The 18,244-nt window shown below is 50.4% G+C and overlaps 1 protein-coding gene across 2 annotated transcripts in view; it reads left to right on the forward strand.

Moving 5' to 3' along the window:
* TTC28 (tetratricopeptide repeat domain 28) overlaps positions 1–16,883 on the forward strand; it is a 412,509-nt gene extending 395,626 nt beyond the window's left edge. For both annotated transcript variants that reach the window (XM_014787030.2, XM_087424020.1), the window contains 7 exons: positions 657–781; positions 3,218–3,449; positions 4,129–4,205; positions 5,800–5,823; positions 6,645–6,774; positions 10,240–10,347; positions 11,657–16,883. In XM_014787030.2, coding sequence (XP_014642516.1) covers positions 657–781; positions 3,218–3,449; positions 4,129–4,205; positions 5,800–5,823; positions 6,645–6,774; positions 10,240–10,347; positions 11,657–13,287 — 2,327 coding nt within the window. In that variant the 3' untranslated portion in view covers positions 13,288–16,883. The remainder of the gene's footprint in view (positions 1–656; positions 782–3,217; positions 3,450–4,128; positions 4,206–5,799; positions 5,824–6,644; positions 6,775–10,239; positions 10,348–11,656) is intronic.
* Positions 16,884–18,244: the final 1,361 nt, after the last annotated feature.

Raw genomic sequence — 18,244 nt, forward strand, 5'->3', positions numbered from 1 at the left:
TTGCTGGCTTGAGGAGAATGCTCCGGCGGTGCCTCCCCCAGGCCCTGCTTACGGAAGTGGACGCTGGGAAGGGAGCCACGCGGTGGGAAGAGGGACGGGAGCCGGCGGACGCGTGGGTCTTCCCCAGCCCCGCTGTTTGCTCTTTCTTACGGCTGGAGGGGCACCTCCTCCTGCCGCCTTGTCTGGTGGCCCCAAGGGGGAGCTGAGCACACCTGCCCCTCTGTCCCTGGGCATGTTCCAAACAGACACAGATGAATTTTAGGGAAAACAAGGCAGATCGTTCCTTGAGATGGTGGCGTCAGCCCTGGGACCACAGCCTTTCCTGCCTTTGATCGGGCGCAGTGGGACAGCCGAGGCACTTTCCTGAGCAACTGTCCCTGCACAACAGCGCTCTCCACTGTCTGAGCGGTTAAACAGTGTCAGTTCTTAAAAGAGAAGGCACAAAAGGGCGCCAAACTGTCCCCAGTGAGTTAGACGGCCCACAGTCCCGCCGGTGGAGCAGTGTCCTGGGCAGGCCCTCTGTTTCTGGCGGGGGTAGCTGAGGCACGCATGCGCTGTAGAGACCAGCCAGGGCTGGGAGCGGGCGGGGCCGGGGGTCCCCAGCTGCCCGGCGGAGGTGAGGCCGGCTCTGAGGTGCCCTCCTGTGCTCTCCACAGGGTTCATGCTCATCGGGAGTGATGTCAAGCTGAACAGTCCCTCGTCGCTCATTGGCCAGGCCCTCACAGAGATCCTACAGCACCCGGAGCGTGCACGGGATGCCCTGCGAGTGCTGCTGCACCTGGTAAGGAGGTGGCCCTCCCCCACGCTGCCCTGTGGAACACGTTGCCCACGAGAGCCCGCTGAAAGTGCACGAGGAGAAGGGGCAGGCTGAAGGGTTTCCATAGCATCAGGGGACAGGAGCAGGTGGAGGGGACGTTGTTTCCAGAGGTCCAAGGGTTGAGCCAGTCAGGCTGAGAGGTGAGCAAAATGTGTGGTGTCATACAGATAGCTGCAGCCATTGCCAAGACCTTGGGGGAGGGGGCGCTGAGGAGTGACCTAGAGCAGAGGGCCACACCACAGCTGTTTCTGGGCTGTGTGGCTTTGGGCAAGTAACTTGGGCTCTCTGAGCCTCAGTTTCCTCCTCTGGAAGGGGATAAGACTAACTCTTCAAGGTTATCATGAGGGTTAGAGAAAAGGTGAGTAGCTGGCACACAATAGAGTTCTAGTAGCAGAGAGATGGCACTTTATGATCAGATGACCCTGGCCTTCCTCTAAACTCAGCTGGAAGAGTCCAAGCCTGACCCTGCCCTTGGCCTGCCCCGACCTTTGTGGGGGCCTGGGCGAGACTGCAAATGGAGGCCTCACCCATTGTCTACACATTTAAAAGTTATAAATCAGGCCAAGAAACAGTGACATAAAACTTGTTCCATGCTTCCACCTTGATAACCTGGAGGGCAGTTTCAAATAATTTAGAATTCTTAGCCTCCTTGGAGTTCTGTGCCAGAAAGACCAGGCTCGCATGGGTGGACAGCCCACGCCACATCCAGCCTCGATGCAAACGGCTGCCCCACGGCCACCTCGCGCGACAGAGGTGCATGAACCGTGGCTCTGTCCGTGCTCAGGAGGGAGGACCCAGGGAAGAGTTCTCTCCAGGCCCTGGGGGTGGGCTGGGAGCTTTGAGTGGGGATTTCAGAGTCTGGGGGCTGGTGTTCAGGCGGGCATGTCCCCTTGGTGGGGCAAACTTATTGCCCCATGGGCCTGGGGTGGTGGCTCTCGGTGCCCTCCTGGTGACAGATCCGTCACATACATTTCTTAAGCTTAGGGTCTGCCTGAGGAAAGCGTTCACAGGCCTGAAAGAATTCAGTGTGTGGACAAGTAAGAATGCCGGAACCTGAACCCGCGAACAGCTCTCGGGTCTGACAGGAGGTAGCCCACGCCGCCTGCTACAGGGTGGATGTGCACACGGGCGTGGAGAGTCTGGGCAGACTGTCTCCACTGGTCTAACCCTGGGCCTGGAAACTGCACAGAGCCTGTAAGCTGCTCAGCACTAGGATCCTTCCCAGGTCCCTGCCATCTCCAAAGTGACCCTTTTTCCTGCTGCAGCCCGGACTGCTCTTCTTAGGTAACTGAACTGCCCTCTCTACCCATGTGACTTTCCCAGGCCAGGCCATGGAGCAAGAGCCAGGCCTCTCAGCTGCTCCCCATTCGGCCTTGAGGGTTTTCTCTTCTTTCTTGGCTTCATCTTCTTGGGTGAGTTCAGGGGCCACAGGTCAAGTTCATCAGCCCTTACCTCCTAACTACCCTGGGTGCCCCTTGACCCCAGTGGGCAGTGTGTCTCTAAGGCCCTTCCAGCCCATTGGGCAGCCAGGTGGCTGGTCATCTGTCCTGCCCAGGAATGCTCATTTCCTCCTGTCTGTGGTGTCAGTCCCCAGCATCCTGGGGTTTTACTGTAAGAAAAGTCTCAGGTGACATCTTGGATGACTCTTCTGTTCCTCCAGTGATGGCGCATGTGCCCCAGGGCATGCGATATCTCAGGATGGACTGAGGTCTCCCCTAGAGAGAGAAAACTGCCAGGGGAAGGCCTGAGGCTGTTGGGAGTGCTGTGGAATGCTCACCGGGGAGAGTTAAAATAGTAGTTACTTAGATGAATTCACAGGCACTGGTTTAGGCCCTGGAAGGTGAGAGGGGCACTTGATGATGGAGGGGGGTATAGGCTCTGGAGGCCAGTGATGTGGGATGAAGGATGAGTTGGAGGTACGGGGGCAGAGGGACATTGCCAGCCAAGGTCCTGTGATGGGCACTGCTTGGTTGGTGTGAAGTGTATGGGGCAGTGAAGGGGGTCTTGAAGGCCTGAGGGTTTATCCTAGTAATGGGGAGCTATACGTGGTTTGGGGCAGGCACCTGACCTGAGGTGGTTTTCAGACAAATCACTTTAGTGTCTGTGGAGCAGAGCCTGGAGCGGGAGGAAGCGGGTTAGGGAAGGGACAGAATTCTTCCGAGCACCAGCCCTTGCTGGCTCTGATGGTAACATCTTTCCCTTTGCACCCTCCCTTGCAAGAAGCTAGACCGTTGCCACAGCGTCACGCTCCTCAGGCCTGGGCACGCCCAGGTGGCAGAAGTCAGCCCTTCACTGGCTTCACACATGCGGCTTTGTGTTCCCCCAAAGCCACTGGGAGAGAAACCAGGGCTGGCTCCTGAGCAGAGCGGCGCCTCACCCCGCGCCCCCTCGCCCTTCCAGGTGGAGAAGTCCCTGCAGCGCATTCAGAACGGGCAGCGCAACGCCATGTACACGTCCCAGCAGAGTGTGGAGAACAAAGTGGGCGGCATCCCCGGCTGGCAGGCCCTCCTCACCGCTGTGGGCTTCCGGCTGGACCCCCCCGCCAGCGGCCTGCCTGCGGCTGTCTTCTTCCCGACCTCTGACCCGGGCGACCGGCTCCAGCAGTGCAGCAGCACCCTCCAGTCCCTGCTGGGTGAGCCTCGCGCACGGGCTGCGCACTGGGGCCTGGCTGACAGCAGGGGGCACCGTAGTTGGTGGCTGTGGTCCCTGTAGGCAGGAGCCCGCTAGGTCTCATAGCTAGGAAGGAGCGAGAGTGTCCTGAGGAATGGCAAGGACTCCCCCACACAGAGCTCTCCTGACTTGGAGGAAACGAGTGCTCCTGACTTGATCTCTCGATCTGTAATGGCAGGGCATCGTCTGCCCAGCAGGGCACTGCGCTGGCCCTGCCTCTTCCTGGGGTGACAAGAGGCAAGGCTGGGCAAACAGGAGCTGCTACTAGCACTTAATCAGCAGCTTCGGATCTGACAGAGCCGTGTGGCCAACCCCAGGGTGAAGCGGGGTGCAGATGCTCAGGGCTGCCCTTTGTGCTTCATGCGGGGAGGGGTGATGCTGCCTGAGTGACCGACACGGGGTCCTGGGAAAGTGACCGTGCACCTGCAGCAGGGCCAGAACTGGCCCCCGCCTCCACCTGCCTTTCTGGAGACCCTTCTCTCCTTCTCCAAGTCAGACATGGATGCACACGTCTGGCTGTTCTGAGCTTTTGAAAATGCCACCAACGCTGAGCGTTTCGGGCTCTTTCCCCTGGGAAGGCAGCAGGACTGGACGTGCAGAGGCCCCTCTGGATAACGCCTGCCTCCCTCTTCTTGGTTTAGGTCTGCCCAACCCTGCCCTCCAGGCCCTCTGCAAGCTCATCACTGCCTCCGAGACGGGCGAGCAGCTTATCAGCCGGGTGAGTTGAGCCGGTACAGCTGAGCCCAGGCCTAAGGGCTGTGCCAAAGGCAGGGTGATTTGGGCCCTAAATCGGAACCTGCAAGTAATGCAGTCTCATTGCTCTCTCAGCCTTTGTGATTAGAAAGAAAAGGCAAGGGTTGGGAGTAAGAGCACAACCCTCCCCAGCATGTGCTGGGCACAGAGTGAGGCGAGTTCTTGCAGCGTCCTCTCTGGGCGCTGAGTCCCAAGAGCATTAGGGCCCTCAGAGGACACTTAAGGGGCCCTTGTCACCTGTAGTCTCAGGGCATTTCCTGATTTCTCCATTCAGTGGCCTCCTGTACCTTGTCATCCCCACCCACCATCTTTTTCAGCTGACAAGCATTACAGCCACCTCCCCTAAGCCAGAGGTGTAGGGCCAGCCCGCCAGGATGGCTACAGGTGTTCCAATACTTATTCTCAGGTCAAAGTGTGAACTCTACCTGGAACAACATAGCCACTGAGGCACAGCGGTGAACATGAAGTCAACTCTAATGCCAGATGCGGCTTAGCAGGTTTTTAAAAATGTGCTTTCTTTTAGGAGAATGTGGATCTAATTCAGCAATGTGGAGGATTCTAACTCTTAGTATCCTGTAGGCCCTTCCCAACTTGGCCACAGACTTCTGATCTTCCTACTGGCCAGTGAGGGTCTAGAACAAGCCGCAGGGTGACAGCTGTGTGTGGGAGGCCTTCTGGATATTGTAGCAACCCCTGAAAAGCGCAGAGCAGTTTTCGCTGGTCATCTTGGAGTGTAATAATTGAAAAAATAATATACATTGTTATTAGATGTTTATCAGTAGGTTTTATTTTAAGCAGAACTACTTCTATGTGGAAATAAAGCTGCTCCATCTAGGATTAACCTCTGGAAATCTGAATGGTGTCTGCAGCCTCCACCTACCTGGGGTTGTTTCCAGCCCAGATATGGAACACAGCACAGTGATGTGGCCCCTCATTGAGTTCCTGCTCATTTTGTAACAAGTGTGTTACATCTGTTGAATAGCATCAGGAAGACACTTCTAGAACGTTGCATATTAAAGCATCCTGAACCACGAGGGCTAGAAGCCTGTGCTCTACAAAAAGAAAGCTAGAATTACATGTGCAGGGCAAGGCTAAGAGTCCACAAAGCCAGTTGCTGAATTTCTTGCTTTTGGTAGCAGCACAAAGACTTTCTGCCTGATATTCTGCCTGGCCCCAGGGAAGTGTCCTGCTGCCCCCAGCAGCCAGTGGATGGTGGACATTTGACTCTGGAACCGTAGACTTTGGTTTACAGAGTGGCCTATACATGCCCGCTGTGCCCCTTCCCCACATGAGTCTGGCCTGCCCTGCTCCTCCCCTAGTGAGGAAGGGCAGGGCCTGGCTGACCCTGACCCCGAGCGCATCTGGCTTGGGTGTGGCTGTTCGTTTTCCTGCGTGTCCCTGCTGACTCTTGCTCCTCTCCCCTCCCAGTCAAAGCCGCGGGCCTGGTGTGGCGCTTCCTAAAGCAGTGATCAGCTCATGTTGCATAACAACCTGTGCTTGAGTCTAAACTCTCTTCTCTCTCTCTCTTTCTTTCTTTGTCTTATAACTGCTGGCCGAAGGCTGTTAAAAATATGGTTGGAATGGTGAGTACTACTTTAAGTAGCAACTGTCGTCAGGTGAGCCCCTCGACCCGCGCACCCCCGAGTCCCCCTCGGCACGCTCTGAGCTCGGGGCGCACGTGCTGTCTCTCGGAGCTGTATGCACATGCCAACCTGTGCTCAGGGCTGGGGTGACCCGTGCCGCTGGCTCAGGCGGTCTGCCCCCTTCCTCTGCTCTGGCTCCCCCTTTCTGCTCCGCCCTTCTGTGTTCTTGATTTGACCTTTCAAGTCCCATTGGAACAGCAGGGGCAGAAGCAACTTTAAGTGAGCGACACTCTGTGAACCCACACAAGACCCCTGAGTAGAGTTCACAGACCCAGGAAATCTGAAACCCCACGGGCACTTGAGTGGGTTATGTGGGCTCTTCCTCGAGTGCTGAGGCTCTAGAATATAACATTGGATTCCTCTTCACCATTTACCTCAAGATCGTAAAGATGACTTAAAGAGGGAGACGACCAGTCCTATAACCCACCCGTCTTCTAGACCCTGAGCCCCTCTCCCGCACTTAGTAGCCCCATGTACGGCAAGTGTGCGTGAAGGAGGATGTGAGGCTGGAAGCAGAAGCCCTGCTCTGGGCCGGCCCGCAACCTTGAACACCCCCTGCCCCTTGAGCTTCCCACAGAGAGGACAAGACAATAGGCACGAAGGCACTGTAAAAAGAATTTCAGATGCTATGTACATGTAAGGGCATTAGCGATGACACTAACAGGTGACACAAGAATAACTTGGGGACAAATCTGAGGCGGGCCAGAGGGGAAGGAGACACTGGGAAGGAGTGAGAGCTCATGCTGTTCTCCCTCACTCAGCTCCACCAGGTGCTGGTTCAGCTGCAGGCCGGCGAGAAGGAGCAGGACTTTGCATCGGCTCCCATTCAGGTCTCCATCAGCGTCCAGCTCTGGCGGCTCCCGGGATGTCACGAATTCCTGGCGGCTCTAGGTAGGACAGAGCGGCCTTGATTAAGTGGTTTCTTTAGTTCCATTTTTTTAAAATCTCTTTTTCTCCTAGTTTCTGTTGGGTAAAGTTGGTAGACTCTTAAGGATCTTAGTGTTTTCTTAGGTATTTTATTACTTAAAAATAGTTAAAGATTCTAGTGCTTTGGCACAATTCCCAAATGGCCCTCCAGCATTGTCGCATTTCCCCTGTGTTATGATTTCATCGCTCTCATTTGTAGTCATCAACTTAATAGGAATCTTCTAGATTCCAGTCTTGTTGGGAGTCAAGCCATGATTGAAAGGTAAAGAAAATAATGTCATAAAATAATGGTTTCAGTGTTGGTCTCTCTCACTGGCTACTGGCAGAAAAAAATACTACTGAAACCACCTTTGATTTGACTGTGGAGACCTAGAACTGCACATAACAGCAGGATCCTTGTTCAGTCCAGGACACGTCCTTTTTCAACACTGGAACACAGCTGAGGCAGCTCCTGACATAATTCCACTTACTTACAACAGGTGCATTTGTTGATAAAACTCCACAAGAGGCTGTGAGTGCTCTCCTCCTGCCCCACTAAGTGCCTGTGTGACTTGCTTGGGAGCCATTCACTCCACAAGCTATTTTTTGAACACCTGTTATATGCCAGGCGATGTTCTGGGCACTGGGGATGCAGCAGTGAGCAAAGGTTAGGAAGCCCTGCCCTCTAAGAGTCTTCACTCTAGTGGGGAAGACAAAACAGACGCAGTGAATACCTGATCTAAGGGGAGCACGTGACAGACAAAAGCATCAGGGTCATGATGATTGGCTGCAGCGTGGGGGGCAGGCCCAGAGAGCCTGTGCGTGTCTTCAGGACGAAGGATCCAAGCAAGGGGAAGAGCCATCAGTGAGCCTGGGCATGAGGCCCGCACAGTGGTGCAGAGGGCACAGGGGCAGTGAGACAGGGGTGGGGCAGACCTGTGGGCTGCCAGGCCAGGAGAAGGCCTCTGGTTTCTAAGCCGAGGGAGTGGGCAGTCTTGGGAGGATGACGCGGCCTGAATTCACTGTTACAGGCAATAGCCCCAGACACGGCCAGGCAGCAGGTCCTTACACAGGAACTATTCTTCTGCTGTGGAGCCTGGAGAGCCAGTACTGGGCCATCTTTTCTACCCAGTTTTGTAGGTGACCTTCCCCAGCCCACCTCGACTTAGGGCTGGCTCCACTTGTTTTTGAAGGTAAAGAGGGAAACCCACAAAGCCTGCAGGGGCTCCAAATCCCCTGGGCGTAGACGCTCTGACATCCTTTACAATTTGTACTATTTGCTTGTTTTCTGGACTTAAAGCTTAGTCTTCTTGGTGTAAACGTAGTAAATTTATATCCAAATAAATGTAATAGTGGGGCCGGCCCCGTGGTTTAGCAGTTAAGTGCGCGAGCTCCGCTACTGGCGGCCCAGGTTCAGATCCCGGGCGTGCACCGACGCACCACTTTCCGGCCATGCTGAGGCCACGTCCCACATGCAGCAACTAGAAGGATGTGCAACTATGACAGACAACTATCTGCTGGGGCTTTGGGGAGAAAAAGGGGAAAAAAGGAGGAGGATTGGCATGGATGTTAGTTCAGGGCTGATCTTCCTCAAAAATAAATAAATAAATAAATGTAGTAGTAGCAAATACAGCAAGAGTCAGAAAGGCCAAGTCCATGCCCAGGATGAATCTCTTTTCTCTTCTGTGACAGGCTGTAGAGTCAGCCTTGGGGCAGTGACACAGGACACAAGTGAGGCAAGAAGATGAAGTCTTTATAAAGGAAAAGCAAAGCTCTCTGCCTCGTGTAGGGCCTAAGCCACCCTCGGGTGTGGGTGTGACGGAGCCAGCCCTCCTCACTCGAGAAGCGGATGTTTTCTGTGCCCCTTTGCCCGTATGCCGTATCATGAGCTCTCTCTGGTGTTGGGCTTGTGGGTGATTTTCACTGATGTTTACTGCTTCTCTGTACTTTCCAAATCCCACTGATACTCAAGGAGCAAGTCAGTATACACATACACTCTTTAAATCCTTTGGACTGAGATTGGCAGAGAAGAGTCTCTGCAGGCTGGGCCTCTGGAGAAGTGGTCCTCACTCTGAGGGCTCCAAGGCTCAGAGAAACACCTGGTGTCCAGCCCTCGACAGGAAGCACACACCATCACAACCTGTGACAGGGCTGTCGGTTATCTAGAGGACTCAGTGCTATTGAAGCAACCAATTCAAACCATTTTGACACAAGTAGAGGTTTCTAACTAAAACATTACATTTATATTATTAGTTGTTTTTAAATGCTAAGTTGTCTGACACCTTCCTGCTGCTTTCAGGGACTGTACTTTCGAATTCAGAGAGGAAAATATTCCACAGCAACCAGAATGCCGAATGGCTCCTTCAGTAAAGCTCATTCACAAAGGAATGACAGTATCAGACCAACATCAGAATCCCTGCGTAAGAGTGAAGTACAGACAGACAGACCTATCTCTCCTTTGATGACTACTCTCCGTCATGATGCACGGCATGCTGACCACAGCAGCACTGTGTATCACGGACCTTGTCACTGGAATGTCATGACATCAGTGCAGGGAGAGGGCCTGGTGTCACAGGGGCCTGCCCCCTGGGCCTTTAGCACCAAGCATTTGCACTGTTTCAGGCTGAGCTCGGTGATCTGCTGAGGAGGCTGAGTGAAGACTTTCAGTGCTGAGGGCTCTTCGGGGCCCTGCATTCTCGCTTGGTGGTGCCTGTCTGGGGACACAGTCCTTGGCCACCATGTCTGTGTCTGGCTTCTTCCTCCTATGCGCCTCCTGGGGAGATGTGTGTCGGGTGCCTCTGTAATGTCTCTTAGTGAGTCTAAGTGCTGTGGCAACAGCTCGTTAGCCAGCCTCTTGCTTAGGAGGCTCATGCCCTTCGTTGTACCTGCTCCAAGTCTCATTAGAACTGCTAGACTCGGGAGCAGCCCTCCTAGGCTATGGCAGAGCAGAGTGGAGTCCTCGCAGGGTGGGTCAGCCAAGAAAGCATTCTCCATCATGGCAGAGAGCTCATTTCAGAGCCCTCGGCGGCAGACACTGGCCACGCATGAAGACGCCGCCCTTGTCCTTGAGAAGCATCCACCTTCCCGTGCACCAGCTGTAAATATTGGACCCAGTGCCGAATGGAATGGCCAATCTCTGTCCTGGCCAGTCTTCTTCACGTGGATTGTTCTGCATAAGAATGCAGAAAACAACAGAAGTTAATGAGCCTTCCTAATCCTGACCCTCTGCTCTCGAGAACTTAGTTCAGGGCAGGCAAGCAGGTCTCTGCAGGGACCGAGGGGATTGCGTCCGTCCACACACGCATGAGGGGCAGCCCCAGGCAGGGCGCTTGCTGAGGGGTCTGCGGGGATTCCCATGAGACTGTAGGAGGAGCCCCCCCAGCTCTCATCCTTTTCAGGATATGGAATCTTCCCTGAGGAAGCAGGTGTTTATGTTCTTTGTTCCTCTAGGTTTTGATCTCTGCGAAGTTGGTCAGGAGGAAGTAATCCTGAAAACCGGGAAACAAGCCAATCGACGAACCATGCACTTCGCGCTCCAGTCCCTGCTCGCGCTCTTCGGTAAGCGCTCCAGGCCGCTCTCCACACACACCCTGGGGGCAGACCCGGCTGTTTTGGGAAGGGGAAAAATGAAGACACATTTTTTGTGTATGTGTTAGGGACTGTTCAAGAGCAGTAAAGAAAAACTCCCTGCTCTCATGGAGCTGACAATTAAATACATGAAGTAGATTAGACGAGGTGCTGCCAGGTGCTCCAGAGAAACAAACAGAGTAGGGACTAGAAAGTGAGAGGGGGCAACAGAGCAGACGGAACTAGGGAGGAGGGGTGCCCGGGTCACTCGGCCTGGTAGGAAGTTTCCAGCACCCCAGGGGGCACACCTGCCTGCCTGCTGTCCTCTGAGGGCCAGCTGGCTGCGTCTGAAGACAAAGTGCTGGCGTGGATGGTGGCCATGATTTGAAGGCAGAACCAACAGGATCTGCTGAAGAACGTATGTCAGAAAGAGATCAAGGTGATACTCTGTTCTTTGGAACAACTGCCAGAATGGGACTGCCTTTTGCTGAGACCTTGCAAGTGGCAGGAGGAAAGGGTTGGAGTTCCATCTTGGACATGTTCAGTTTTGAAATATCCATTACACCCTCCAGAGGCAGCTGATTAGACAAGTTTGGAGTTCAGGGCGAGGCCTGCATAGAGATCTAAAGGTGCACACAGGTCCGAGGGGAAGAGGACTATGTCCTGTGGCACTCTGGGCCTCGAAGCTCACAAAGATGGGGGGGGCCTGGAAGGAGCCATCAGTGAGCGCAGGGTGGGAGTGACGGTGCAGAACTGAGCAGTGAACACTGGATTGGGCAGCATGGTATCATCGGTGATGTTGACAAGACTGGGAAGGACAGAAGCCTGGGCGGAGTGGCTTAGGAGAAGGTGGGAGGGGAGGCAGTGTGGCGAGAGTGTAAATGCCTCCCTAGGAGGTTGCTAGAATGTAGAGCGATGGGGCTGTAGCTGGTAGGGATGGTGGGTGGGTGTTTAGGACAGGGAACATCCCAGATGGCCTGCAGGCCCTGGCCCCAGTCAGAGCAGGAGGCAGATGTGGGGTCCCGTGATACAGGGAGCAGAGTGGGGCCCAGCGCGGTGGGGGGTCTGCAGCGTGTGGACTGTGAGCTCTCCTAGGGTGTTTTTGTCCCTATGTAAGATTTACTTTTTCCAACAGGACCATGTTTTTCAGGATTATAAGATGAATTCAAGTTGTATATAAGTAGCACTTGCATAATTCTTTGCTAGCTTCTATGCATATAAGGATGCTTATGATTTTGAAAGAAAAATCAAAACCATATAGAATTCTAATTGCCCTCTGGGCACATATGTTTTGTCTTAGATTCTACTGAGCTGCCCAAGCGCCTCAGCCTTGACAGCTCGTCCTCCCTGGAGTCTCTGGCCTCGGCCCAGTCTGTCTCCAATGCCCTGCCCTTGGGCTACCAGCACCCTCCCTTCTCTCCCACGGGTGCAGAGAGTGTCGCCTCAGACGCCATCTCCGTCTACAGTCTGAGCTCCATTGCCTCTTCAATGAGCTTCGTCTCCAAGCCCGAGGGGGGGTCAGAAGGTGGGGGCACCCGAGGACGGCAGGACTATGACCGGTCTAAGAATGCTTACCCACAGCGATCCACCCTGCCTCGAAGCCAGCTGTCCCCCCAGACCCGCCCTGCAGGCAGCAAAGACGAAGAAGAATATGAAGGGTTTTCCATCATCAGCACTGAGCCTTTGGCGGCCTACCAAGAAAATAGAAAGATGCGCTTCTCACCAGATCACAAACTGTCGCGGGTCGGGACAGCTGGAGGGGGGAAAGTTTCAGTGAGCTCCAAGGGGAGCATAAGCACTCCAAATTCTCCAGTTAAAATGACTCTGATTCCCAGCCCAAACTCACCCTTCCAAAAGGTGGGAAAACTAGCAAGTTCAGATACGGGAGAATCAGACCAGTCTAGCACAGAAACAGATAGTACCGTGAAATCCCAAGAAGAAAGCAACCCAAAGCTTGATCCACAAGAGTTGGCCCAGAAAATTCTAGAGGAGACACAAAGTCATCTCATCGCGGTGGAGCGTCTTCAGAGGGGCAGCGGTCAGACCAGCAAGAGTAATAATCCAGAAGATAGTATTTCCATGCCAAATAGTGCTGCTGTCTTCAGAGCATCAGAAACAAGTGCGTTCAGCAGGCCTGCCCTCTCCCATCAGAAGAGTCAGCCGTCGCCAGTTACTGCTAAACCAAAGCCCCCAGCCAGAAGCTCATCGCTCCCCAAGGTGAGTTCAGGATACAGCAGCCCCACTGCCTCGGAGGCGTCCGTCAAAGACAGCCCAAGCCAGCACAGTGGCCGGCCATCGCCCGGCTCCGACTCCCAGACTTCTCTGACCGACCAGCCTCTCTTTAAACTGAAGTATCCCAGTTCTCCTTACAGTGCTCACATTTCCAAATCACCAAGGAACATGTCCCCGAGCTCAGGTCATCAGTCTCCTGCTGGTAGTGCACCCTCCCCAGCTCTCTCCTATTCCTCAGCTGGTTCTGCTCGCTCGAGCCCAGCTGATGCTCCCGACATAGACAAACTGAAAATGGCAGCTATTGATGAGAAGGTGCAGGCTGTCCATAACCTGAAGATGTTTTGGCAGAGCACACCCCAGCATTCCACAGGACCCATGAAAATATTCCGAGGGGCCCCGGGAACGATGACTTCCAAAAGAGATGTCCTCAGTCTGTTAAATTTGTCACCTCGGCACACCAAGAAGGAGGAGGGAGTAGACAAGCTTGAACTTAAGGAGCTGTCTTTGCAGCAACATGGAGAAAAGCCACAAAAAGCCCCTCCCAATGGACACTGGCGTACTGAGACCACCACGCTGAGCACGCTGCCACTGCCCGCAGGCCCTCCTGCCACAGCAACCACGCGCCCTTTGAGACTTCCTTCTGGAAATGGCTACAAGTTTTTATCCCCAGGAAGATTTTTTCCTTCCTCCAAATGCTGAAGCATCTTTTATACCCACTGACTCAGAGTGCAGCCCGAAGAGAGGATCTCGGCATCCACTCAGCCGACTCCCTGGTCCCAGTGCAGTCACCCCACGCAGCCACCAGCCACCTCATGATGGGTGTGCTTTCCAGGCACGGGGCACCACCATGCCAGACGCCACCACACACACGCTGGCGGCTCCTCTGGGACACTGGGCCAGATTCACCAAAAGCCAGGACTTCTGTGGGGTTGGTACAGGAGGCTCATGGAATTTTCTACACACTTCACCAAATGTTTACCTTTGAACTCCCTGCTTCTCATCTTTGATGTGATTCTTCAACAGGATTTTTGTACAAAAATGGTCATGGTTTTAGGGTGGGGAGAGGAAAGGGAGCACATATTTTGCTAGGAGGTATATATGCAGTACCTTTTATACACAGAAATACAAATAGAGCTTTTTTAAGCCTTTCAGATGCTGGTTGGGGGTGGGCTATATAAAATCTAAGTTGAATTCTACATAAAAGTGTTATATTAGCCAAAAACAGAGTAATGGTTTTAAAAATGCCAATGATTTGTAATTGTAGCAATTTTGGCATCCTGATCTTGTAACATCGCAGTAGCTGCAATAACTAACGTCTGCACAGCTTCCGTCCTGAACTCTGCTCTGCCCCCTGGGCCTCTGCAGATGTCCTTGGGGCCACACTGTCAGCCAAACTTGAATTTTCTTCAAAAATTTATCTAACTCTTATCCAGGCATTTTAGAACTATGCAATTGTGATTTAAAATGCAACTTTGTGCTTTTAAAACATTATTGACCTTTTTTGTACGTGGATAAACAACTTGGTTTTATTATCAATAGTACTTTGCTTTTATAGCTATTATTTTTAAAAGCTCAAAAAAGTTTTTTAAAATGTCAAATTTTGAATAGTCATCAACAAGTAATTATCAAGTTTGAGGGGGAAGGTTGAAATTATTCAGTTTCCTTATAAGCAAAAAAAAAAAAAAAAAAAAAATCCCATGCTAACTAGATTTAACGAGAATCTGGCCTTCCAGCCCCTATTTGCTTCACTAGCTGCTTAATTTTATTCTCTTTTCCCAACTCCAGGCCTCTAAAACCTCTTCTATCTAAATCTGTTGCCAGGTTCCCACAGCCCAACTCCCCCTCTCTGTGAGCTGCATATGGAGCCTCATCTTAGCTGTGAGCAGTGCTCCTTGCTCCTGTGGTCTGAAGGACAAGCCCTCCCCTCCCGCAGAAGACTCGAATGTCCACAGCCTGAGAAGCAGGGGGCTTGTGCTGGGATTACACCCAAGTTACTGCTGAACAGGGAAACATATCCCTGAAAGAGCTGTCATAGAAAACAAAGGCGGACTCTTCCCGTCACTATGACAGTACGCTGAAATTCTTGCCAGCTGAGATGAGACAAAGGAATAGTCTGGGTAGGGGTAGGGGTAACCATTAACTTATTTCAGTAAAGAAATGAAATGGTGAAAATCAATCATATTAGTACTAAGTTTAGTTGGAGAATTTAAATCAGCCTCTTTTTGATAATTCTAAAATTAAAATCCTGCCATCCTCACTCATGAAAGCAAACAATAAGGATGTCCATTCTAACTCTGATCCCAACATTGGAAGAGAAATACTTTATAAAGAAGCAAGTAGTTATGAGGCGGTCCTTATGTCAGTAGGGAAAAAATTCAATGGTAATAAAAGTACCAGTGTAGCAAAGGAAAGCCTTTTACAGCACTGTGCATTTAGATAGCAAAATCAGGTCCTCAGCAACGAGAAATAAACCTCACAGTCAATTTCTGAATCCATATGTAGATAGTTAGGCTGCTCCTTTCTCAGCAAATCTCAGCCTCTTTCCTAAGTGCCAAGGAGCCCTGGGGGTGAGGCCTGGGGCGTGTGCTCCATCATGAGGATGAGGGTGTGGCCCCATCTGCCCACCTCCAGTGCACAGCCTCCGCCGCCCAGACGGCTTCCCGTGGTTACCAAGCCAGCTAGGAGGACTAACCTACCGTGGTTTTAGTCCCAGACACATTGTTGTTCTAGGTTTCATGTTGAAAAGCCAAATGGTATATGTGGTTTTTTATTTTGTCCTAGATACAAGCTTCAATGAAGGAAAGCAAAGATGATGAAATAATAGGACCAATCTAAAAATCACTGTAGAGTTGCCGCTTCTTTATGTTTACTGTCAGTCTTGGTGTTAAGTGAATTTTTCCGGCTACACTGAAAAAAAATATGCACTTAAAAATTATGTGAGATTGTATAATTCACAGATTTCTTTGTACAGATCAGGGGTTGGCAAACTATGATCCACAGGCTAAATCTGGTCAGAGGCCTGGTTTTTACAGCCATGAGCTAGGAATAGATTTTACACTTTAGTTATGTAAGTACCTACATAATATTCTTGACTTTGCCTCTTGGCCCACAGAGCCTAAAATATCCAATACCTGGCCTTTTAAGAACAAGTTTGCTGACTCCTGGCATAGATGCCAGAAAACACAATTAGAATAATGTTTTTGTTTCTACAGTCTAGGGACAGTGAGTGTCGGGTTGTGGATAAGATTGATTGGCGTGATGGGAACCCTGAGCCATGTGGACAGAAGGAAGTGACTCCTGCATAATCCCTTGGCTCTTTGCCCCATTTGGAAGGAATCAATGGATGTGGGTAAAATTTACAAAAATAGTTTTTCCTCATCATAGGCAGATAGAATTGGATGTATTTCTTTTTCAGCTCAGGAAACTGGAATCTCCTGCCCCTACTCTACTCCATCAGATGCAAATACACTGAACACAAGCAATAAAATCTCCCTCTCCTGGAAATCTTGGTATGACCACAAAGCAAGGTAGTAGACTATCTTAATCCTCACCAGTGAACTACTCAACTACTTTGCTGATTTTAAGTAAGTCAAAATACCAAGACAAAATTAGCTACTAAAACTTATATTTTGATCTACATTAGTGTTTAGTAAAATGGAAAAATTCTCACCTTCATCCCGTTTGAAAAAATCCATGGTCCACACTGATACTTGCTGGGTCTCAGCAGGAGACAAGGCACTGCACACGCCGTCCTCGTCCTGCTCTGGTCTCTCCTGGTGAATCTCGGCAGTGATCGTGGTAGCAAGTCCCCCTCTGGTGCCTGTCCCACACTTCTCGCCACAAGGAGAACTGTCACTTTGCTAGTTTCAGTTCAGGTTGGAAAAAAGACCACACAATAATCTGGTTTGCTTGTAGTAAGTAGGCAGAAAGTGAAACTTGTATAATTTTCATCACATATTTTGTTGTTTTATCTAAAATGATTGTACATGTGATTTGTGAACTGGGCCCTTATTTGTGCCAGATCCTTCAAAGATGTTCCATGTAAGGACACATGCGGTCGCTTCTCCCCTCCTCAGACGCTGTCCCACTTGGCACTCACACCCCTTGTATGCAGTGTCAGCCATCTTTGGCCTATGTGGACTTTTTTTGTAAATTACACAGTTTCCAGATGGCATTAAACTTTTTATATTATGAAATTTACCATGTAAAAAGAACTTCATATTTTTATTGAGATTGCTAAGGCACTTGGCCTTCCTTTGTGATTTCAGTGTCTATTAAAGCATGAGTTCCCTCGGTTTTAAGTGCAGTATCTGAATCACTTTCTATACACATTCCACACTTTCTAGATTTCTTTGCAGTACACAGAGTGTCACGTGTCATTAATGCACACGTATCTGTCTGGAGTTTATCCTTATAAATACACTGCAGCCTCACCTCAGCCAGAAGAGCCTGAGAAAGTGCACGACAGCCAGCCTGCACACAGGCGTCTCCAGCCCCGAGGCACCAGGTACCTGTGGGTCATGGTGATGGGGACGCTGAATGCTTCTGATCTTCTGTGATCAGAGTTGGAGGACCAGAAAATTCTACAGTCGTAGAGACAAAAAGAGTTCATTACCACCAGATCCCTGTATCAAAAGAAACTTCCAAAGGAAGTATTTCAGAAAGAAGGAAAACAATCCTACATGGAGAAGTCTGAGAAGTATGAAGACTAGTGAACAAAGAACCAGGTAAATGTGAATAAATGGAAAGAAACATTGATTGGTTTTATAAAGAGTAATGTCTCATTTGGGTAGCAATAAAAATTAAAACACTAGACAGTAAGATGTAAAGACAGCAGTTAAAGTGTTATAGATTGGGAAGAGAAGGAAGTAGATTATGTTTAGAGTAACTTAAATATGCAAAATCACATGCACAAAAAACAGAGTTATACTTCCAAAGTAGTTAGTGGAGAAGAAAGAAGTAAATTTTTAAAAACTTGGTTGATCTAAAGGAATAGAAAAAGGCAGGAACAACAACAAAAGCCATTTTAAACTCAGGACAAATATAAAATAAAGAAAAATTACCAGTAATCAATCATTATAAATGTAAGTGAACTAAACTTAATTAAAAAGGAGATTGACAGACAATGGCAATATGCTACATGCTCTTTTAAAGAACTACGTGCTGTTTGAAAAAACAACTACCAAAGCATAAGGGACCCAAATGGTTGACAGTACAAGGATCAGCAAAATAGTTAGTTATTAAAGTAAAAGGCCCTAATAAAAACAAAGATTACCTATTTTCTAATGTTTAAAAAACTTAGCAGAAAGGCAAAATTCTAAATTTGTATCCAGCTAACCATATAGCTTCAAAATTCATCACATAAAAATTGGCAGAACTACAAGTTTGAAAAACTACACTGTCATAGTGGGAGATTTTACCCTCTACTCATAACTGAGAGATCAAGCATACAGAAATTTGTGTCTAAAGCATATTGTAGCTTTAGACAATTCAGCAAAAGGCTTATGAAATGGAGGGGAGAGAACCTGGTCTCCAATAACAGATCTACATTTTTGGGGGTTTTTTTGGTGAGGAAGATTGCCCCTGAGCTAACATCTGTGCCACTCTATTTTTTTTTTCCTGTGGGATGCCACCATAGCATGGCATGACGAGCAGT

The sequence above is a fragment of the Ceratotherium simum genome, chromosome 35 (genome assembly GCF_057802395.1).
Source record: "Ceratotherium simum simum isolate JZ-2026a chromosome 35, ASM5780239v1, whole genome shotgun sequence".
Taxonomy (NCBI): Eukaryota; Metazoa; Chordata; class Mammalia; order Perissodactyla; family Rhinocerotidae; genus Ceratotherium; species Ceratotherium simum.